The sequence below is a fragment of the Chondrus crispus genome, genomic scaffold (genome assembly GCF_000350225.1).
Source record: "Chondrus crispus Stackhouse genomic scaffold, scaffold_37, whole genome shotgun sequence".
Lineage (NCBI taxonomy): Eukaryota > Rhodophyta > Florideophyceae > Gigartinales > Gigartinaceae > Chondrus > Chondrus crispus.
Genome location: NW_005179283.1, coordinates 309,845 through 324,884, shown reverse-complemented (window position 1 = coordinate 324,884; position 15,040 = coordinate 309,845). Strand labels below are relative to the sequence as shown.

General features: G+C 50.9%; 7 protein-coding genes; 4 read left to right on the top strand and 3 right to left on the bottom strand.

Annotated features, from left to right (window-relative positions):
* The window catches only part of CHC_T00006166001 (hypothetical protein), a 4,500-nt gene extending 2,425 nt beyond the window's left edge, over positions 1 to 2,075 (top strand). Inside the window, 3 exon segments of the mRNA XM_005718269.1 lie at positions 1 to 1,183; positions 1,288 to 1,386; positions 1,387 to 2,075. The exon segment at positions 1 to 1,183 is cut by the window's left edge and continues 541 nt beyond it. Of these exon segments, the coding sequence (XP_005718326.1) occupies positions 1 to 1,183; positions 1,288 to 1,386 (1,282 nt within the window). The 3' untranslated portion in view covers positions 1,387 to 2,075.
* A 41-nt stretch (positions 2,076 to 2,116) lies between these two features.
* On the bottom strand, positions 2,117 to 4,186 carry CHC_T00010148001 (Chaperonine 60). XM_005718268.1 is given in 2 exon segments: positions 2,117 to 2,428; positions 2,429 to 4,186. The coding sequence occupies 1 exon segment, from the start codon at positions 4,184 to 4,186 to the stop codon at positions 2,429 to 2,431; it is 1,758 nt and encodes a 585-aa protein (XP_005718325.1). The 3' UTR covers positions 2,117 to 2,428.
* Positions 4,187 to 4,197: 11 nt separating this feature from the next.
* Positions 4,198 to 4,536, top strand: CHC_T00006164001 (hypothetical protein). Its single transcript, XM_005718267.1, has one exon. The coding sequence runs from the start codon at positions 4,198 to 4,200 to the stop codon at positions 4,534 to 4,536; it is 339 nt and encodes a 112-aa protein (XP_005718324.1).
* A 253-nt stretch (positions 4,537 to 4,789) lies between these two features.
* On the top strand, positions 4,790 to 5,632 carry CHC_T00006163001 (hypothetical protein). The gene has a single exon (XM_005718266.1). It carries the CDS (start codon positions 4,790 to 4,792, stop codon positions 5,630 to 5,632), a length of 843 nt encoding a protein of 280 aa, XP_005718323.1.
* Positions 5,633 to 6,512: 880 nt separating this feature from the next.
* CHC_T00006162001 (hypothetical protein) lies at positions 6,513 to 7,649 on the top strand. Its single transcript, XM_005718265.1, has one exon. It carries the CDS (start codon positions 6,513 to 6,515, stop codon positions 7,647 to 7,649), a length of 1,137 nt encoding a protein of 378 aa, XP_005718322.1.
* Positions 7,650 to 7,685: 36 nt separating this feature from the next.
* Positions 7,686 to 9,413, bottom strand: CHC_T00006161001 (hypothetical protein). The gene has a single exon (XM_005718264.1). It carries the CDS (start codon positions 9,411 to 9,413, stop codon positions 7,686 to 7,688), a length of 1,728 nt encoding a protein of 575 aa, XP_005718321.1.
* Positions 9,414 to 11,370: 1,957 nt separating this feature from the next.
* On the bottom strand, positions 11,371 to 15,025 carry CHC_T00009537001 (Na+-ATPase). XM_005718263.1 is given in 2 exon segments: positions 11,371 to 11,485; positions 11,486 to 15,025. The coding sequence occupies 1 exon segment, from the start codon at positions 15,023 to 15,025 to the stop codon at positions 11,486 to 11,488; it is 3,540 nt and encodes a 1,179-aa protein (XP_005718320.1). The 3' UTR covers positions 11,371 to 11,485.
* Positions 15,026 to 15,040: the final 15 nt, after the last annotated feature.

Below are 15,040 nucleotides of genomic sequence, written 5' to 3'. Positions count from 1 at the left end.
CCCCCCCCCCCCTTTGGGCGCACCTTTTCCCACCCGCCGTTTTTGTTTTCGCTCCCGCAACGGTACGCCCCCCCCCCCCCCGCGCCCTCACCCGTACCCCCGCCGTCCCACACCACCCCCCCTCCCCATGTGGGGCGAGACCCTCCCCGCACGGTCCTCCGCGAGCAAGAAGGACATCCTGGCGGCGTCGCCCACGCCGCCGCCGGCCGCCATCCATGCCGACGAGGCTATCTTCGCCGACAAGGCGCGCAAGTTCGACGACGCGGACGCCTCGTTCCGCGCCCTGGTCGAGTCGCTCGCCGCGTACAAGACCGCCGTCCTGTGCGTGGCCGAGTGTGGCGTCACCGTCGCCACCAACATGCAGCGCTTCTTCGCTGCGCCCTCGTCCCACCACAACCACCTCGTCGCAAACTTCCTCGACGCACAGATAGCCGTCCGCGCAAAGTGGCTCAGCGAGTCCGAGAAGAGTTTCGACGATAACGTCCTCGCCCCTATTAAGAGCCGTCTGGACGAGATTCCAAAGGTACGCGACTATATCAAACAGCGCAGCGCAGCCTTGGCCGAGATGCAGAAGCGCCAGAAAAAGCTCCAGACCGAACGCAAGCGCGACGGCTCGCGCCTGCGCGATAAGCAACGAAGGCTCAAGGAGATTTCCGACCGCTATGCCATGTTTCACGACGAGGTCATCCAGCGCTTCAACTACATCGAAAGAAACATGGGTTCGTTTGTCACCGCTCCGCTCCGCTCGCTCGTCCTTGTCTTGGCCGACCAAGCCACGGCCACGGTTGACACCCTGGACGACCTCGTCAAGCTTGTGGAGAAGACTCCTCCCATCACCACCGAGCTCTCCCCGGCCGCCCCAATGACCTCCCTAACCGACATCGCTGGCGGTATTGTTGACAAGGAGACTTGGGATGACTCGTATGCTTTTGAAGACGATGGAGACGATGAGGACGACGACGAGCGTGACCACCCAGAACTCGATGACCTTGAAAGCGAAACCACCAGCGCCCGCGCAAGTGGCCGACGTCCTCCAAGAGATGCTGCACGTGGACGCGTTCGCAGTGCTGACGCCGTCCCAAAGGGCCCCGCCACCTCAATATCTGCTTTGGACACCGGCCTCACCCTCGACCTTTCCCTCGCGACAAGCCCGCGAAGAGGCCGATCGGCAAGCTCTGCCCATGTTGATGCCGCTGCAGCTTTCTCTCCGACACTATCTCTTCCACTTCCTGCTTCTGGCGTGGGCCCGCTGCAGCGAGAAAACACCACTCCCGCCGGTTCCCAAAGTGGTCGTGGAACAGTGCACGGCTTGGAGCCTTACTTTTTACCTTCCATCGGTACCTCAGCGGCGAGCAGCACATCCACGACGGAAAACGTTTCCCCTGACGCTGGCTTGAAAGGTTCGGCACAAAGTCAAGATCCTTTTCAAAGAAGAAGGCATCGCGAGGGCAAAGGAAGCCGGGATACCGTCAGTTCAGGTGAAGCTCCTGTCCGCCAAGAAGTTCTCATGAGACTTCTAGCAATCTACGATTTTGTTCCCCGTGAATCCAACGAGCTTGAGATTCACATCGGTGATGTAATCGAAGTGAGTTCCAAGAATGAGAGCGGCTGGTGGTGCGGCCGGTTGGGCAAATCAACAGGATACTTTCCACGCAACTATACGCGACAGCTCTCGGAACAGGAAGAGCTCGAGTACCTCGCCGAAAGGCGTCGAAGAAGACGAAGAGGCCACAGGAGGCATCAGTCAAATGAGTCTCATCGATCAGGGCGGAGTGCATCACAGCCATCGCTTGCAGTGTTGTAACGAGAAATTGAGATGCCGCAATGGTTTGAAGCTACTTCCCAGTGGTGCACGTTAGGGTCACTGGACACCAAAGCTGAATCACACATTATGTAGACCCCGGCGGATTTTTCGGGGAAGCCGGTCCATATGTGGGATATAGAGAATCCGGTAACATAGTAGTTTTGGGCTGCTTGCAGACCATGTAAGGAGATATTGTAATATTGTAAGCCGCGAAGACCTTTTCCGTTGTGTCGAAACACGCTATCCCTAAACCTAACACCCAAACACAAAATTTCGAACCAAACCAAAATGCGCAATCTTAAACTAAAACTCTTCGTTGGAATCTGGTGGGGGGAGCTTTATTTCATTTCGGGCGATCTGCGCAGTGCACCCAGAGGTTAAGATTTGGGAAGACAAGAGTCATGGTTGCCTCATGAAATGTAGCATTTCGCTCTATGCAATGTGACACGTTTATACGCGGGCATCATGCTTGTGATACCTGACAGAACTGAAGACAGAACTGATGAGGCTGCTATCTTTCCCGTCCGTCAACTATCAATGCTTTCCTTCCAGATGCCCGCAAACTCCTTCATATATGCAGAGGCGATCCGTGTTCTTGAGTGGATTTATCTATGTTTAAGGGCATCACATGTAGGCTTCCCCAGGAAGATCACCCATGCCGTCACCGGCAGGCGGTGTTTTCTCGGGAATTTCGACAACAACGCATTCCGTGGTCAAAATCATTCCCGCAACGCTAGCCGAGTTTTCCAAAGCCCAGCAGGTAACCTTCGCGGGATCAAGCACACCACTCTCAACCAGATTCTCGTATTCGCCAGTTGCCGCGTTGTAGCCAAACTCAAAGTCGTTGTTCAGAACCTTTTCCAAAACAATTTCTCCGGCGATTCCAGCATTGAAGCAAATCTGTCGCAGTGGAGATGTGATTGCAGCTTGTACAATGGAAGCACCAACCTTCTCGTCCTCCTCCTCCAAAGTCGTCGCAAAGTCGGGGATCAAAAGTGACAGATGTGCCAAGGCAGCGCCACCACCCGGCAGAATACCTTGCTCCATTGCAGCCTTCGTAGCGTTAAGAGCATCTTCGCAACGAAGCTTTTTGTCCTTTAACTCGGTCTCCGTAGCAGCTCCGATGAGAATACGTGCGACGCCACCGCCGAGGCGAGCGCGACGCTCTTCCAGCTTCTCGGTATCGAACTGTGAATCGGTATTCTCAAGCTCTATGCCGATTTGGGCAATCCTAGACTTAACTGCTTCTTCATGCTCGCCGGTTGAAACGATCGTGGTAGATTCCTTCCCGACGACAATGCGTTCTGCAATGCCGAGATCAGTCATCTTCACCTCCTCAAGGCTCATTCCCAAATCTGAGCAGATGAATGTTCCCCCAGTGATGACCGCAATATCCTCAAGATACTGCTTGCGCCGCTCTCCAAACCCAGGCGACTTGAGGGCGACAATGTCCAGTACACCTCGCATCTTGTTAACAACCATTGTTGACAGAGCCTCACCAGCGAGATCGTCACAAACGATCACGAGAGGTTCTTTTGTTTTAACGAGCCCCTCAAGCAAGTTGACAAGATCCTTGACAGCGCTGATCTTTTGATCAGTAATGAGCACACGAGGCTTGATCATTGTGGCAACTTGACGCTCTTGATCCTTGACAAAATATGGGGATATGTAACCTCTGTCTAGTTCCATACCTTCAGTAAACTCTACGGAGTTGCCTAGACTCTGTCCCTCTTCCACGGAAGTTGTACCGGTGGGTCCAATCTTCTCGTAAGCCGTTGCAATGATTTCACCAATTTCCTGATCATTTCCAGCAGAAATAGTGGCAACGGCGCGAATATCATCCATGCCCTTACTCGGACGAGCACGGCGCTCCAATTCCTTGACCAGGAACTTGACGGTCTTGTCAATTCCCTTTCTCAACGCAATTGGGTTGCGGCCACTGCCAACAGCCTTTATGCCTTGATGAACAATTTCCTGACAAAGCACAGTCGAGGTGGTGGTACCATCTCCGGCCTTAGAATCGGTCTTCGAGGCTACCTCCTGTAACAACCTGGCTCCCGCGTTGGCCATGGGGTCCTCCAGGGAAATTTCCTTGGCGACAGTAACTCCATCGTTGACAGAAAGCGGGGCTGAGAAAGATCCTCGGCCAAGGACGACGTTGCGGCCTTTCGGGCCAAGTGTGACCTTGACGGCATTGGCAACTGCGTCGACACCCACAATGAGAGCGCGCCTGGATTTCTCCCCGAAGGCAATCTCCTTCGGTCCCATTCTAATGGCTGTCGATGAGCGCGACGAGCGACGGGCAGCCAAAGCATTTGAAGAGGGACCAGACGTGATGGCTCTCTGTGTGGAAATGAAAGGACCACGGGAGCCAACGGGCATGGCAGGGGCAAATGCGAAGCTCTTCATTTTTGAACGAGGGGGACAGACTTTCTAAGTGGAAAAACAGGAAACTTCCGAGTGACGAAGCTTCTGTTGAAGTCGATGACACGTCTGTGAAGCAAAGAGAGGGCGATGAGGGGGATGCTAAAGCGGCGGAGAATGCTGGTGGGCTGATCGTCGGCAGATCGTCGGCGGTGACCTTAACAGAAATTGTGAGCCTCGCCCAAACTTTGATCTCGCTCTTGCCACGTGTCCACGTTACGTTTATATTGATTCAACTTGTCCGATCTCGTCGCCCGCCTCCCAACGGAGGGGTAGATCATTCACATCGGCTGCGATGCGCATATTAGTACAATACACCTTCGGTACAGCATCTACTGTACACTCAACTTCTCGAAATGTGTATCCCATTCATCCCTCGTCCCCGACCTCATTCGCAAAGTCACAAAAGTTAAGCGATATGCCAGTCCATGATGACCATCAATGTCGGTGATGCACGAACAACCGTGACGGCATTCATAATATATCAGCCCTGATAACGTTCATGGAGCACGTAGTCTCCAAGCTTTTGGCATAGAAGTCAAGATTTGCATCTCTGCAAATATGTTTCCATGTGCATTAACAATTGCGGGTTCAGACTCAGGGGGTGGAGCTGGTATCCAGGCTGATTTGAAGACTATGACCGCGCTTGGCGTCTATGGAGCTTCTGTGATCACTGCGTTGACAGCTCAAAACACAATCGGAGTCCAGGCTGTACATGTTCCTCCGACATCTTTCGTCAAGCAGCAGCTGGACAGCGTCTTCATAGACATTGAATTTTCGGTCGTCAAGACAGGCATGCTTCCCAATGCTGAGATAATCAAAATTGCTGCGAATGCTGTTCGCTCATACAATGTCTCCACTCTTATCGTTGACCCAGTGCTTGTAGCCACCAGTGGTGACTCACTCGTATCTGGAGACTCTACGTTAAACGCCCTCATCTCCGACTTGTTACCCCTTGCTACTCTGGTGACCCCGAACATCCCTGAAGCCTCCAAGCTCACTGGCAGGCCCATTCACACTTTGACAGATGTGCGGCGAGCATGTGTAGCCATACATGCCATGGGATGCAAGAACGTGTTGATAAAAGGAGGGCATCTAGGCTTTGACACCCCTCGGCAACAACGCCTTTCAGGTGATGAAGTCGACCCCGATGTCGCGACTGATATCTTGTATGATGGAAAAGACTGGCAGGCATTCACAAAACCGCGCCTAGACTCAAGTAGTACACATGGAACTGGATGTACCCTCGCCTCAGCAATTGCTGCCGAGGTAGCAAAGGGACAGCCATTGCAACAGGCAATTACTACAGCTAAAGAATACGTCTATCAAGCAATCAACTCGGCCTTCAGGGTTGGAAATGGGTGCGGACCGCTGAATCATATGCATCCATTCCTCAGCAGCTGATATAGAGAGTCCTTCCGGGCGCAAGGTGCGGCCCGCCGAAATTTTCCTCTGGAAGGCCCCTCTTCACCGACGGATTGTTCTCAGCGCCGCTGCCGCTTCCCGCAGCACAAGAGGGCGGATAGTGAAGAACAACACGAAAGGGGAAAGCACAGTCGACAGTGTTGTGATACAAGTGGACCTGTTCGTCAGTACCATTTGTTCGGAGAAAAGTCGCCAGGACAAGTTCAAAGGGGCATGCGACCAAGTGTTGATTCACAGCAGATCTCGGCATGCAATCTGTCTTTGGACAGTACGAGAAGCGTTTCGAGAATGCTAGCGTTGAAGGTTAGCATGGGTTGACCCGGTGTATATGTATGTTCTTTCCCCGTTCCTTGCCCTTGGGGCGGCACGATGCTGGTCTTTTTTGAGCATTGAGGTAGTCCCCGGACTGGTGAATGAAGGGCGCAGAATATCTAACGGGGTAGCCACGGAAACGTTCACAACGGCTCCTGAACTGCTACTCTCGCTCTTTGACACTCTCGCCCTCAATGGAGATCCCGGTCATGCTCGTTTGTTGATGTGAGCATGCCTTAAAGTGGCCTCACAAGACGTCATGGAATAACGTATACATTAGTGCCGTGGTGATTCTGTAATATTAAAACTCTCTCCGTGAGATATGGCCCTATTCAATTGTGCGCAGTTTTGATCCAAGGCTGCATCGTAAAAGAGCCAATCACCTCCTTCCTCCGTCTGCTGCGCTTATCAGACTATTGACGGCTGATTTCATTCTCGGCGCTCTTATTCGCGCCGCACGCCGTGAGAAGATTCCCGACCCGGCGAGACTTCCAGCCTAGTGTTGCGAATTGCGGTACGGGCTTGAGAGCCGCTCGACCCCAGAGGAATGCCAGTTTTGATGTCCGAAATGGACCCCAGAAATCAAGGTGAATCTACTTTTGAAGTCGTCCGCGAAAGCGCCGGCAGGTCTGCGACTGTTTCTGTCGCCTTGCCATCATCGATACTATCAAATGCTCAATCTCCTGAGCTCAGGATGTACTTGGCTGGCCAAGTAGCCCGTTGCATGGCCATTTATTGCGTTGACGAAGTCATCATCTTCAAAGAGCAAGGCGACGGACAAGCCACGGGCGACCGGCAGGATTCCCGACGAAGAAATCACGAGCATACCCAGTTGGATAACACCGACTTCTTCAAGCTCATATTGGATTACCTTGAAACTCCGCAATATCTGAGAAAACACTTGTTCCCTGTCTCATCTGAGTTACGCCTCGTTGGTCTTTTAAATCCTCTAGCACTGCCTAGTCATGTTGCTCGAAACGAACCCTGCCGATGGCGAGAGGGAATTGCTGTGGGGCGCGGCAACTACCCAAGAAACCAGCACCGCAAAGCACCCAGCTATGGCAACGTCTCTATGAATACAAACTTGGGGCCGCCGACAAAGTTTATAGATGTCGGGCTAGACAAATTAGTAGAAATCGACTGCACTGTCCCTATTGGGGACAGGGCCACCGTCGACATGGAACCATCCGGTCCAGATTACGGCTCGTGTCCTGGGAAATATCTATTTGGGCGACTAGTAGATCATGACTGCCCAAAAAAGACGGAAGGCACATATTGGGGCTATCGTACCAGAATCGCAGAGTCACTCTCCGACGTGTTTCGCGATAGTGCCGTCTCACTGACTGGATACGATCTAACTCTCGGGACCTCGGAACGAGGCACACCAATATCCCCGCATTCAGACCAGTCAGACCTCTGTCTTCCGGAGTTCAAGCACTTACTTATTGTATTCGGCGGCGTGAATGGTCTCGAGAAGAGCGTCATTGGAGATGAGGGTTTAGCCTCTCTTGGCATTTCGCCCTCCCTAGTCCAAAACGAGAACCATCACAGTGTTGGTGATTTGTTCGACTTCTACGTTAATACATGCCCCAACCAAGGGTCTCGGACCATTCGAACAGAAGAAGCCCTTCTGATCTCCTTGGCAGCATTACAACCACTACTAAATCCCCAAAAAGCACAATGAGTGCCGTGCGTAACACGAAAATCTCGCCTTCAGCAACTATCGTTTTCTGCGCCCGGTTGCTAACCTTTTAGCCGCGTTGCTCGCTGGATTGGGTCCGGGGTTCAAGGAGGAGTCTTGGTTTGCCCCAGAGCCGCTAGTTTGGCCAAATAGTCCAGCCCCAGTGGAACTGCCGCCCCCGAAAAGACTTGCCCCCTTGTCGGAGCTGCCTGTGTTACCCACTGCTCCAAAAATACCGCCCGCTGCACCAGTACTTCCTCCTTGAATATTCAAGGGAGCTGATTGTCCCGCAGCAGCCGCTGCGGGGTTTGCAGACTCGTTCATCGAGAATCCAAACCCGTTCTCAGCAGCCTTGTTCTCCGCACTCTGCCTTCGCTGCTCTTCAGCTTTCTCACGCCGATCTGCTAATTCGAACGGATTCAGCGCGTCGGGATCCCTTACACGAAGAAGCTGGAGGAACTGCTCTCGAAGGGCCCACAAATTCTCGTGGACACCTCCTATGTGACTTGCCACGACCATAAAATACTCGTACTGCCTCCGAATGATGTCCTCAATCGTCTTTCCCCTAGATTCCATTGACATGTCATTCGCACCGAGCCCGATACCGAATTGCCTTTGTGAAATGCTGTCCAATAGGCTTCCATTCGCAGTCCCCGTCGCACTATGCGACGAAGGGGCAATTGCAGATTTTCCGCCGCTGCGACTCAAGACTAATCCCTTTGCTCTTAAAAACTCTGCAATTTCGTCGATCTCTCTCTTGTATTCATGTGCCCTTGATTCCAATTCATCTAGAGTTCGCGAGAAATAGTCCTCTGGAACGTGAGTTACTCGATCTCGCATTTGGACAGAGGAGCCATGATAGTTAAATGAAAATGCATCATCGAACAACACAGCTTCAGACCTGAAGCTGTTCTTGGAGAGGTTTTCTAGGGCAAGTACGACCGGCTCTGTCGAACCCCTTTCAATCCGCACAGCGGCCTTTAGAGTTTCCGAATTAGCCCTCAATGCCTCCAACACAGCGCGAAGCTTAGCGAGACGACGTGTAATATTTGTGGAGCGCGTTTTCGTTTGTGCGATATCCGAGTCAAAATTGCTGCCTGTCGATAGTAATTGAGTCCCTTTTATCCGCTGCTCTCGCAAGTGTCTCTCAACTGCAAACAGATCGGTCTGGAAGTTCTGTGGAAGCTGCCATACACGAGTGCGCAGGTTGATTTCGGAGGTCTGAGACTGTGACTGTTGGGGCTGCTGTTGTTGAGGGGCGGCACCGAAGAGAGATGGAGGATTCTGTGACTGTGCACCGAACAATGAGGCCCCCTGTGCTGGCGCACCAAAGAGAGAAGAAGAGGATCCAGGTGCGCCAAATGACGCTGTCGTGGACTGTGCCTGAGCACCGAATAAAGAGGGCTGAGTGGCAGGCGCTCCAAACAAAGAAGCCGAGCTTTGTTGCGGTGCTCCGAACAAAGAGGCAGATTGAGCTTGGCCTCTAAAAAGAGATGCTGAACTCTGTTGCGAGGCGCCAAATAATGAAGGCGCCTGCGTCGGTGCTCCAAAAAGCGATTGAGAACTCTGTGTCGTGGCGCCGAAGAGGGATTGAGAGCTTTGCGCTCCGCCGAAGATGGATTGAGAAGTCTGCTGATTCGCGCCAAACTGCGGAGCAGCGTTTTGGACGGGACCACGAAAGGAGTTTTGGGCCGGTACGCCAAACGTTGGTGCAGCAGTACCAAAAGTCGGTTGCGACGCACCCTGAGTTTGCCCAAAGATACTCATATCAGCTGAGCCTACAGCAGTAACTGGTAGAAAGATGCAGGCCCCTTCAAATTGGGTGCGTAGCTGATGTCCGCTATGGAGCGGTTGGCAAGGCGCACCGCACCGACTTTGACGATTTGTTCAGCGTGGTCAACTGTTACAGTGTGGAGGTTGCCACGACCAGACTACGCCTCGAGTCGAGTTCAAACTAATTTTAATACATATTGCGCAGCCTTTCAGCGAAATCAGCCATTTAAATTTGGATGTTTTTTTGTGTTCACACCCGTGCTTCTCCGCCGCGGTTTTCCGCCGTCTGCGATGTCAGGCCTCAATGGGGGCCCCTTTTTTGGGGTGCCGCTGTACTTCTTTACATGGTACCCAAGAGTACCTTCGAAGGTACAGTAAATTAGGAGGGTTGTTGGTCTGCACGGCTTCGCGCTGGCTCTACCCAAGGGTAGCTAGTACACGTGTAGTGTCTACCTCGAGAGGTAGACGGCATGCGATTTGCCTCATTTGAGGCAAGCTTTTTTTTGCAAAAAAATATACAATATACATTAAATCGAAACTTTATAAAGTCAGTTTGGACGCCATTTCTTTAACGAACATGTCCCGCGGCAATAACATCTTGCAAAACATTGGGATAGCACTTGACAATACACAGAAAGACTAAGAATCTAATCAAGTTTCAATAATCGGTTGATATTTTCAACACGCCTCTTCGTTCGTTTCGAAGATAGTCTGGTGTCTAGTGTCTAGACGACCGGCAATTTGCCTCATATGAGGTCAGGCTTGGCCTCATATGAGGCCGGGGTTTTTTTTGCAAAAATGTATACATTAAATCGAAATTTTATAAAATCAGTTTAGACACCATTTCTTTAACCAATATTCCCTCGGTAATAGCTTCCTGCAAAACATCGGGATAGCAGTTATGAATACACAGAAATACTAAGAATCTAATATAGCTTCAACAATCGGATGATATTTTAAACAGGCGTTTTGGTTTCGAAGATATCAACAAAAAATGTTTTGATGTTCTTTAAAAAAGCTTCTTCTTTAGGTATTCTCAAAAAGCCTGGAAAGGACGTGCAGATCTCACCAAGCTCCACCCTTGCACAGCGCAGAAGGCAACTGCGGTGGCGAGAGTATCTTTTTCCATTTTGTTCAGCTAGCACAAGTCGAGAAAAATTAAGTTGAAAAGTGACCTCATATGAGGCCATTTGTCACCTAGACACTAGACGACAAGCGATTTGACCTCATATGAGGTCAGTCATGGCCTCATATGAGGCCAGTTTTTTTTTGCAAAAATATATATAAATTAAATCGAAACTTTAAAAAGTCAGTTTGGACACCATTTCTTTAACGTATTTGCCCTCGGCATTAACATCTTGCAAAACATTGGATGGCAGTTTCCAATGCACGGAGAGACTAAGAATCTAATGAAGTTTCAATGATGAGTTGGCTTTTTAAACAGGCGTTTTGGTTTCGAAGAAATCAACATAAAACGTTTTGAGGTTGGTCAAAAAGGCTCCTTTTTTGGGCATTTTAAAAATGGCTGGAAAAGACGTGCAGATCTCACCAAACTCCGCCCTTCCGCAACGCAGAAGTCAACTGCGGTGGCGAGAGTATCTTTTTCCATCTTGTTGAGCTAGCGCAAGTAGAGAAAAAATAAGTTGAAAAGTGACCTCATATGAGGTCATTTGTCACCTAGACACTAGATAGTCTAGATCTCTAGCTAGCTATCGTATCCAAGAGGCATGAAGATTCTACGTCCTGCGCCGTCACATGAGCCTTGTTTGCAGAGCAAGAGTGCCAACGCAACTGCTTCAAGTGGCGTCTGACTCCTCCAGTCTTTCTACTGCTGTATTCATTCCACAGCTGCGCATTACCATAGATACTCCTCCGGTGCACATCCGACAGTCCACCCCTACGAGGTTAGGTGTAGAGGCCCGATAACGGGAGAATGAAGTTCGTAAATATGAGCAAGCAAACACTGGGTAGAGGGGGTAGCGAAGGCCCCTTCGAGGCAGACATAACTTTTATTTCTCTTCAACGTTTCCTAGATCTACGAAATGCACATATTAAGCCGGAACAAATTACCAATATGTATTATCACGAAGCCACACTCCAACCACGTTTCCAGTGCTGTCTCCAAGACGAATCCCAAATTTCCTTAGCTCATCGTATGTGAAGATGAACACGGAAAACGGGATGGCAGGGAGCCAGTGCACAAAACGAAGGGGGCGCGTTGAGAACGCAGTCTGAATGAACGGAACGTAGCAAAGAAGTGCGCAAAGGGCCACCTCCGTGAGGAGACCAATGTTCAGGACCAGATTTTTCATGCCCTGCTTGAAGAATGAGAGTAGGCGAGTCTTGCAAACAAGAAGACCACCCATTTGTACAATTACAATACAGACGAAGAATGCAGTCTGCGCGTGCTTCAAAGTTTCATCCTGCATCCGCTCAGTGTACAGGTCGAAGCAGCCTTCTCCATCTTCTTCACCTTCAACCACCTCCGTGTTCACCTGTCGTTCCACTTCGTCCGTGTCCAGGATGTTCTCGAACGGAATATTCACGGCAGTCGAATCCGTATTCAATCCGAAGCAACGACCGAAGTCGTTCTCAACTGTTTCATCATCAACCTGGCACGAGAAAGCTGCGCAAGGCGGAGTTTTCTCAACAGTACCGATGATCTTGAACATGTTCCGAAGTTGGTTCACATTCGCATCCAGAATCAGCTGCTCGAAGATGACGCCTGTGCCGTCACCGCCATCGTCTTCGCTCGCTTGCTGCTGGATGAAACCGGGTTGTACCGCCGTGAAAAATTCCCGGAAGTCACGTCCGTCGTTACCATCGAAGAAGTCTGCACGTAAAGACCTACCACCGACCCTCGGGCGAACTGCGTAAAGCCAACGCTTATCCTCCTTACTGGGAGACGCAAGATGGGCATCTTCGTCGAGGAATAGCAGCACATTGGCAGTGAGTCCATAGTCTCCAAGGACGATGAGGTAACAGTAAAAGCCAGCCAATGCCTGAATGACACCGATTTGGAAGTATGAAAACGAGATGAGACGCCTGTTCACAAGACGATCCACTCGAGAGTCACGAGGTGGACGAAGCATGATATCGGACTCAGCATTCTCGTAGGCAAGGGAAATGGCAGGCAACAAATCGGTTCCAAGATCGATGCAAAGGATGAGAACAGTTGTCAAAGGAAGCGGGATCTGAAAGATGATGAAAGCCAAGAAAGGAGTAATTTCCGGAATGTTACTCGTAAGCGTGTAGGCAATACTCTTCTTCAGATTGTCAAAGATGAGACGACCTTCCTCGACACCGGCCACAATAGAGGCAAAGTTGTCATCAAGCAAGATCATGTCGGCGGCTTCCTTCGAAACATCGGAGCCTGCGATCCCCATGGCAATACCAATGTTGGCCTTCTTCAAGGCGGGGGAATCATTGACACCGTCGCCGGTAACAGCAACAATGTTTCCGAGTCGCTGGTTGTTTTCCACAATGATGAGTTTCTGCTGCGGAGATGTACGAGCAAACACAATCTGCTCGTGGGCAAGGATGCGATCCCAATCGTCCTGCTCCAAGTCCTTGATTTGGGAACCGGGAACAACAATGGCATTCACCTCGGAAGGGTCTACGTCGGACGGGTTGATCCCTCGCTCCTTGGCAATATCCTCGGCGGTTGACTCCTTGATGATATTGACCTGCTTGGCAATTGACTTGGCAGTGGCTGGATGATCACCAGTAACCATGACAACTTTAACACCGGCACTCTGGCAAGTGGCGACAGCGTTCGGCACAGCCTCACGAGGCGGGTCCAGAAGAGCCATCAGGCCGACAAATACCAAACCTTCCATGGGGAAGTTGATCTCCTCCACATCAAACTGGAAACCAACAGGATACTCGGCCGGGTCAAGATCCAGCTTGGCGAATCCCAAGCAACGCTCTCCTCTTTCCATCATGAAAGCGAGCTGCTCATTGATAACGGCTTTGGCATCGGCATCGAAAGGAACCGCACCCTCTTTCGTGAGGATGCTTGTGCACCTATCCATAACACGTTCAGGGGCACCCTTCATACACAAACGGAGGCGATCTCCCGCATCCGCAACTTTGTTGATTGTGATCATGAATTTGTTCGCAGAGTTGAAAGGAATGGTCGAAACCTGAGTGTTGCGAGAACGGATTGCACTGACAGACGTAATCTTCTCCGAAAACTTGAGAATACCAGCCTCTGAAGCATCACCATTGACCTTGCGCTCGTCAATTGATTTCTCCGGGTTATCATCTAGATCTTTAGCATCGAACATGGCCTTCGCGCAGTTCGCACCAATGTAGAACAGCTCCTTAAAGCACGAATCCTCAGTGTCAAAAGTAGCTTCAGTCGCGGCCGTCTTCGTAGTGTACAGCGCATTGTTGTACGCGAGATGGACAATAGTCATTCGGTTCTGAGTAAGAGTACCTGTCTTGTCTGAGCAAATGCAAGTAGTCGATCCGAGTGTCTCGACAGCCTCTAGCTTTTTCACGAGCACTTGTTTCTTGGCCATACGCTTCGCGGACAAGGTGAGGGAGACCGTCACAGTAGCAAGAAGACCTTCGGGGACATTTGCGACAATGATACCGATGCAGAACACAATGTTGGTGATAACTTCAGTTCCCTTGATGAGACCGATGATGAAAAACAGAACACCAAGCGAGATTGCAACAGAAGAAATGATGATAACGAAATGATGAATATCAAGCTGCAGGGTAGTGACCTCTGCGCTAGATCCAGCAGCGAGACCAGCAATGCGACCGAATACAGTACCATCACCAGTGTTGACAACAATACCAACGCAAGTTCCATCGACAGCCAATGTACCAAAGAAGGCAAGATTCTTGGTCTCGAGGGGATTGTCATCAGTGCAATCAACGGTACGGCCAATGGGTTCGGACTCACCAGTGAGGGGAGAGTTGTCGACCTTCAGCTTCTGGTTTTCCGTTAGACGAATATCGGCTGGGAGTTTATCTCCCAACTTGACCTCAATGACGTCACCGACAACCAGAGTGGATGCGTCGATCTCGGTGACCTTTCCGTTACGGCGGACGACAGACTTCGGCGGGAGGAAATTCTTGAACTTCTCCATAGTCTTCTCACTCTTGAACTCCTGGAAGAATGAGAAGATGGCAGTGATAATGACGACACCGTACAAGACACAACCGAGGTAGAGATTGTCAATAGCATCCTTGTCCAGGGCGTAAGCAATGAAGCAAAGGATAGAAGCAATCTGGAGCAACAAAGCGAAAAAGTTGAGGAACTGGAGACCGAGTTTGATCCACCAGGGGGTCACTTTAGGCGGGGAGAGCATGTTAGGACCGTCCCTGTCATAGCGGATCTTGGCCTCAGCATCGGTAAGACCCTTTTGCGCGTCAGTCTTGAGCTTGCTGCAAAGCTCTTCGACAGAAACCCTGTGTTCCCACATCTCCAGCTCCTTCTTGAGATCTTCCGTTTTGTCAACATCCTTGCCCTTCTTTTGCCTTTCGATGGCTTGAGACAAGCGTGCGCTCGTCTCTGAGAACTGACGGGCCATCTCCAGCTCATTGTGACTGAGCTTACGGCCTCCAGCCTGGACGTCGTCACCTCCCATGATGAGTGGTGTAGC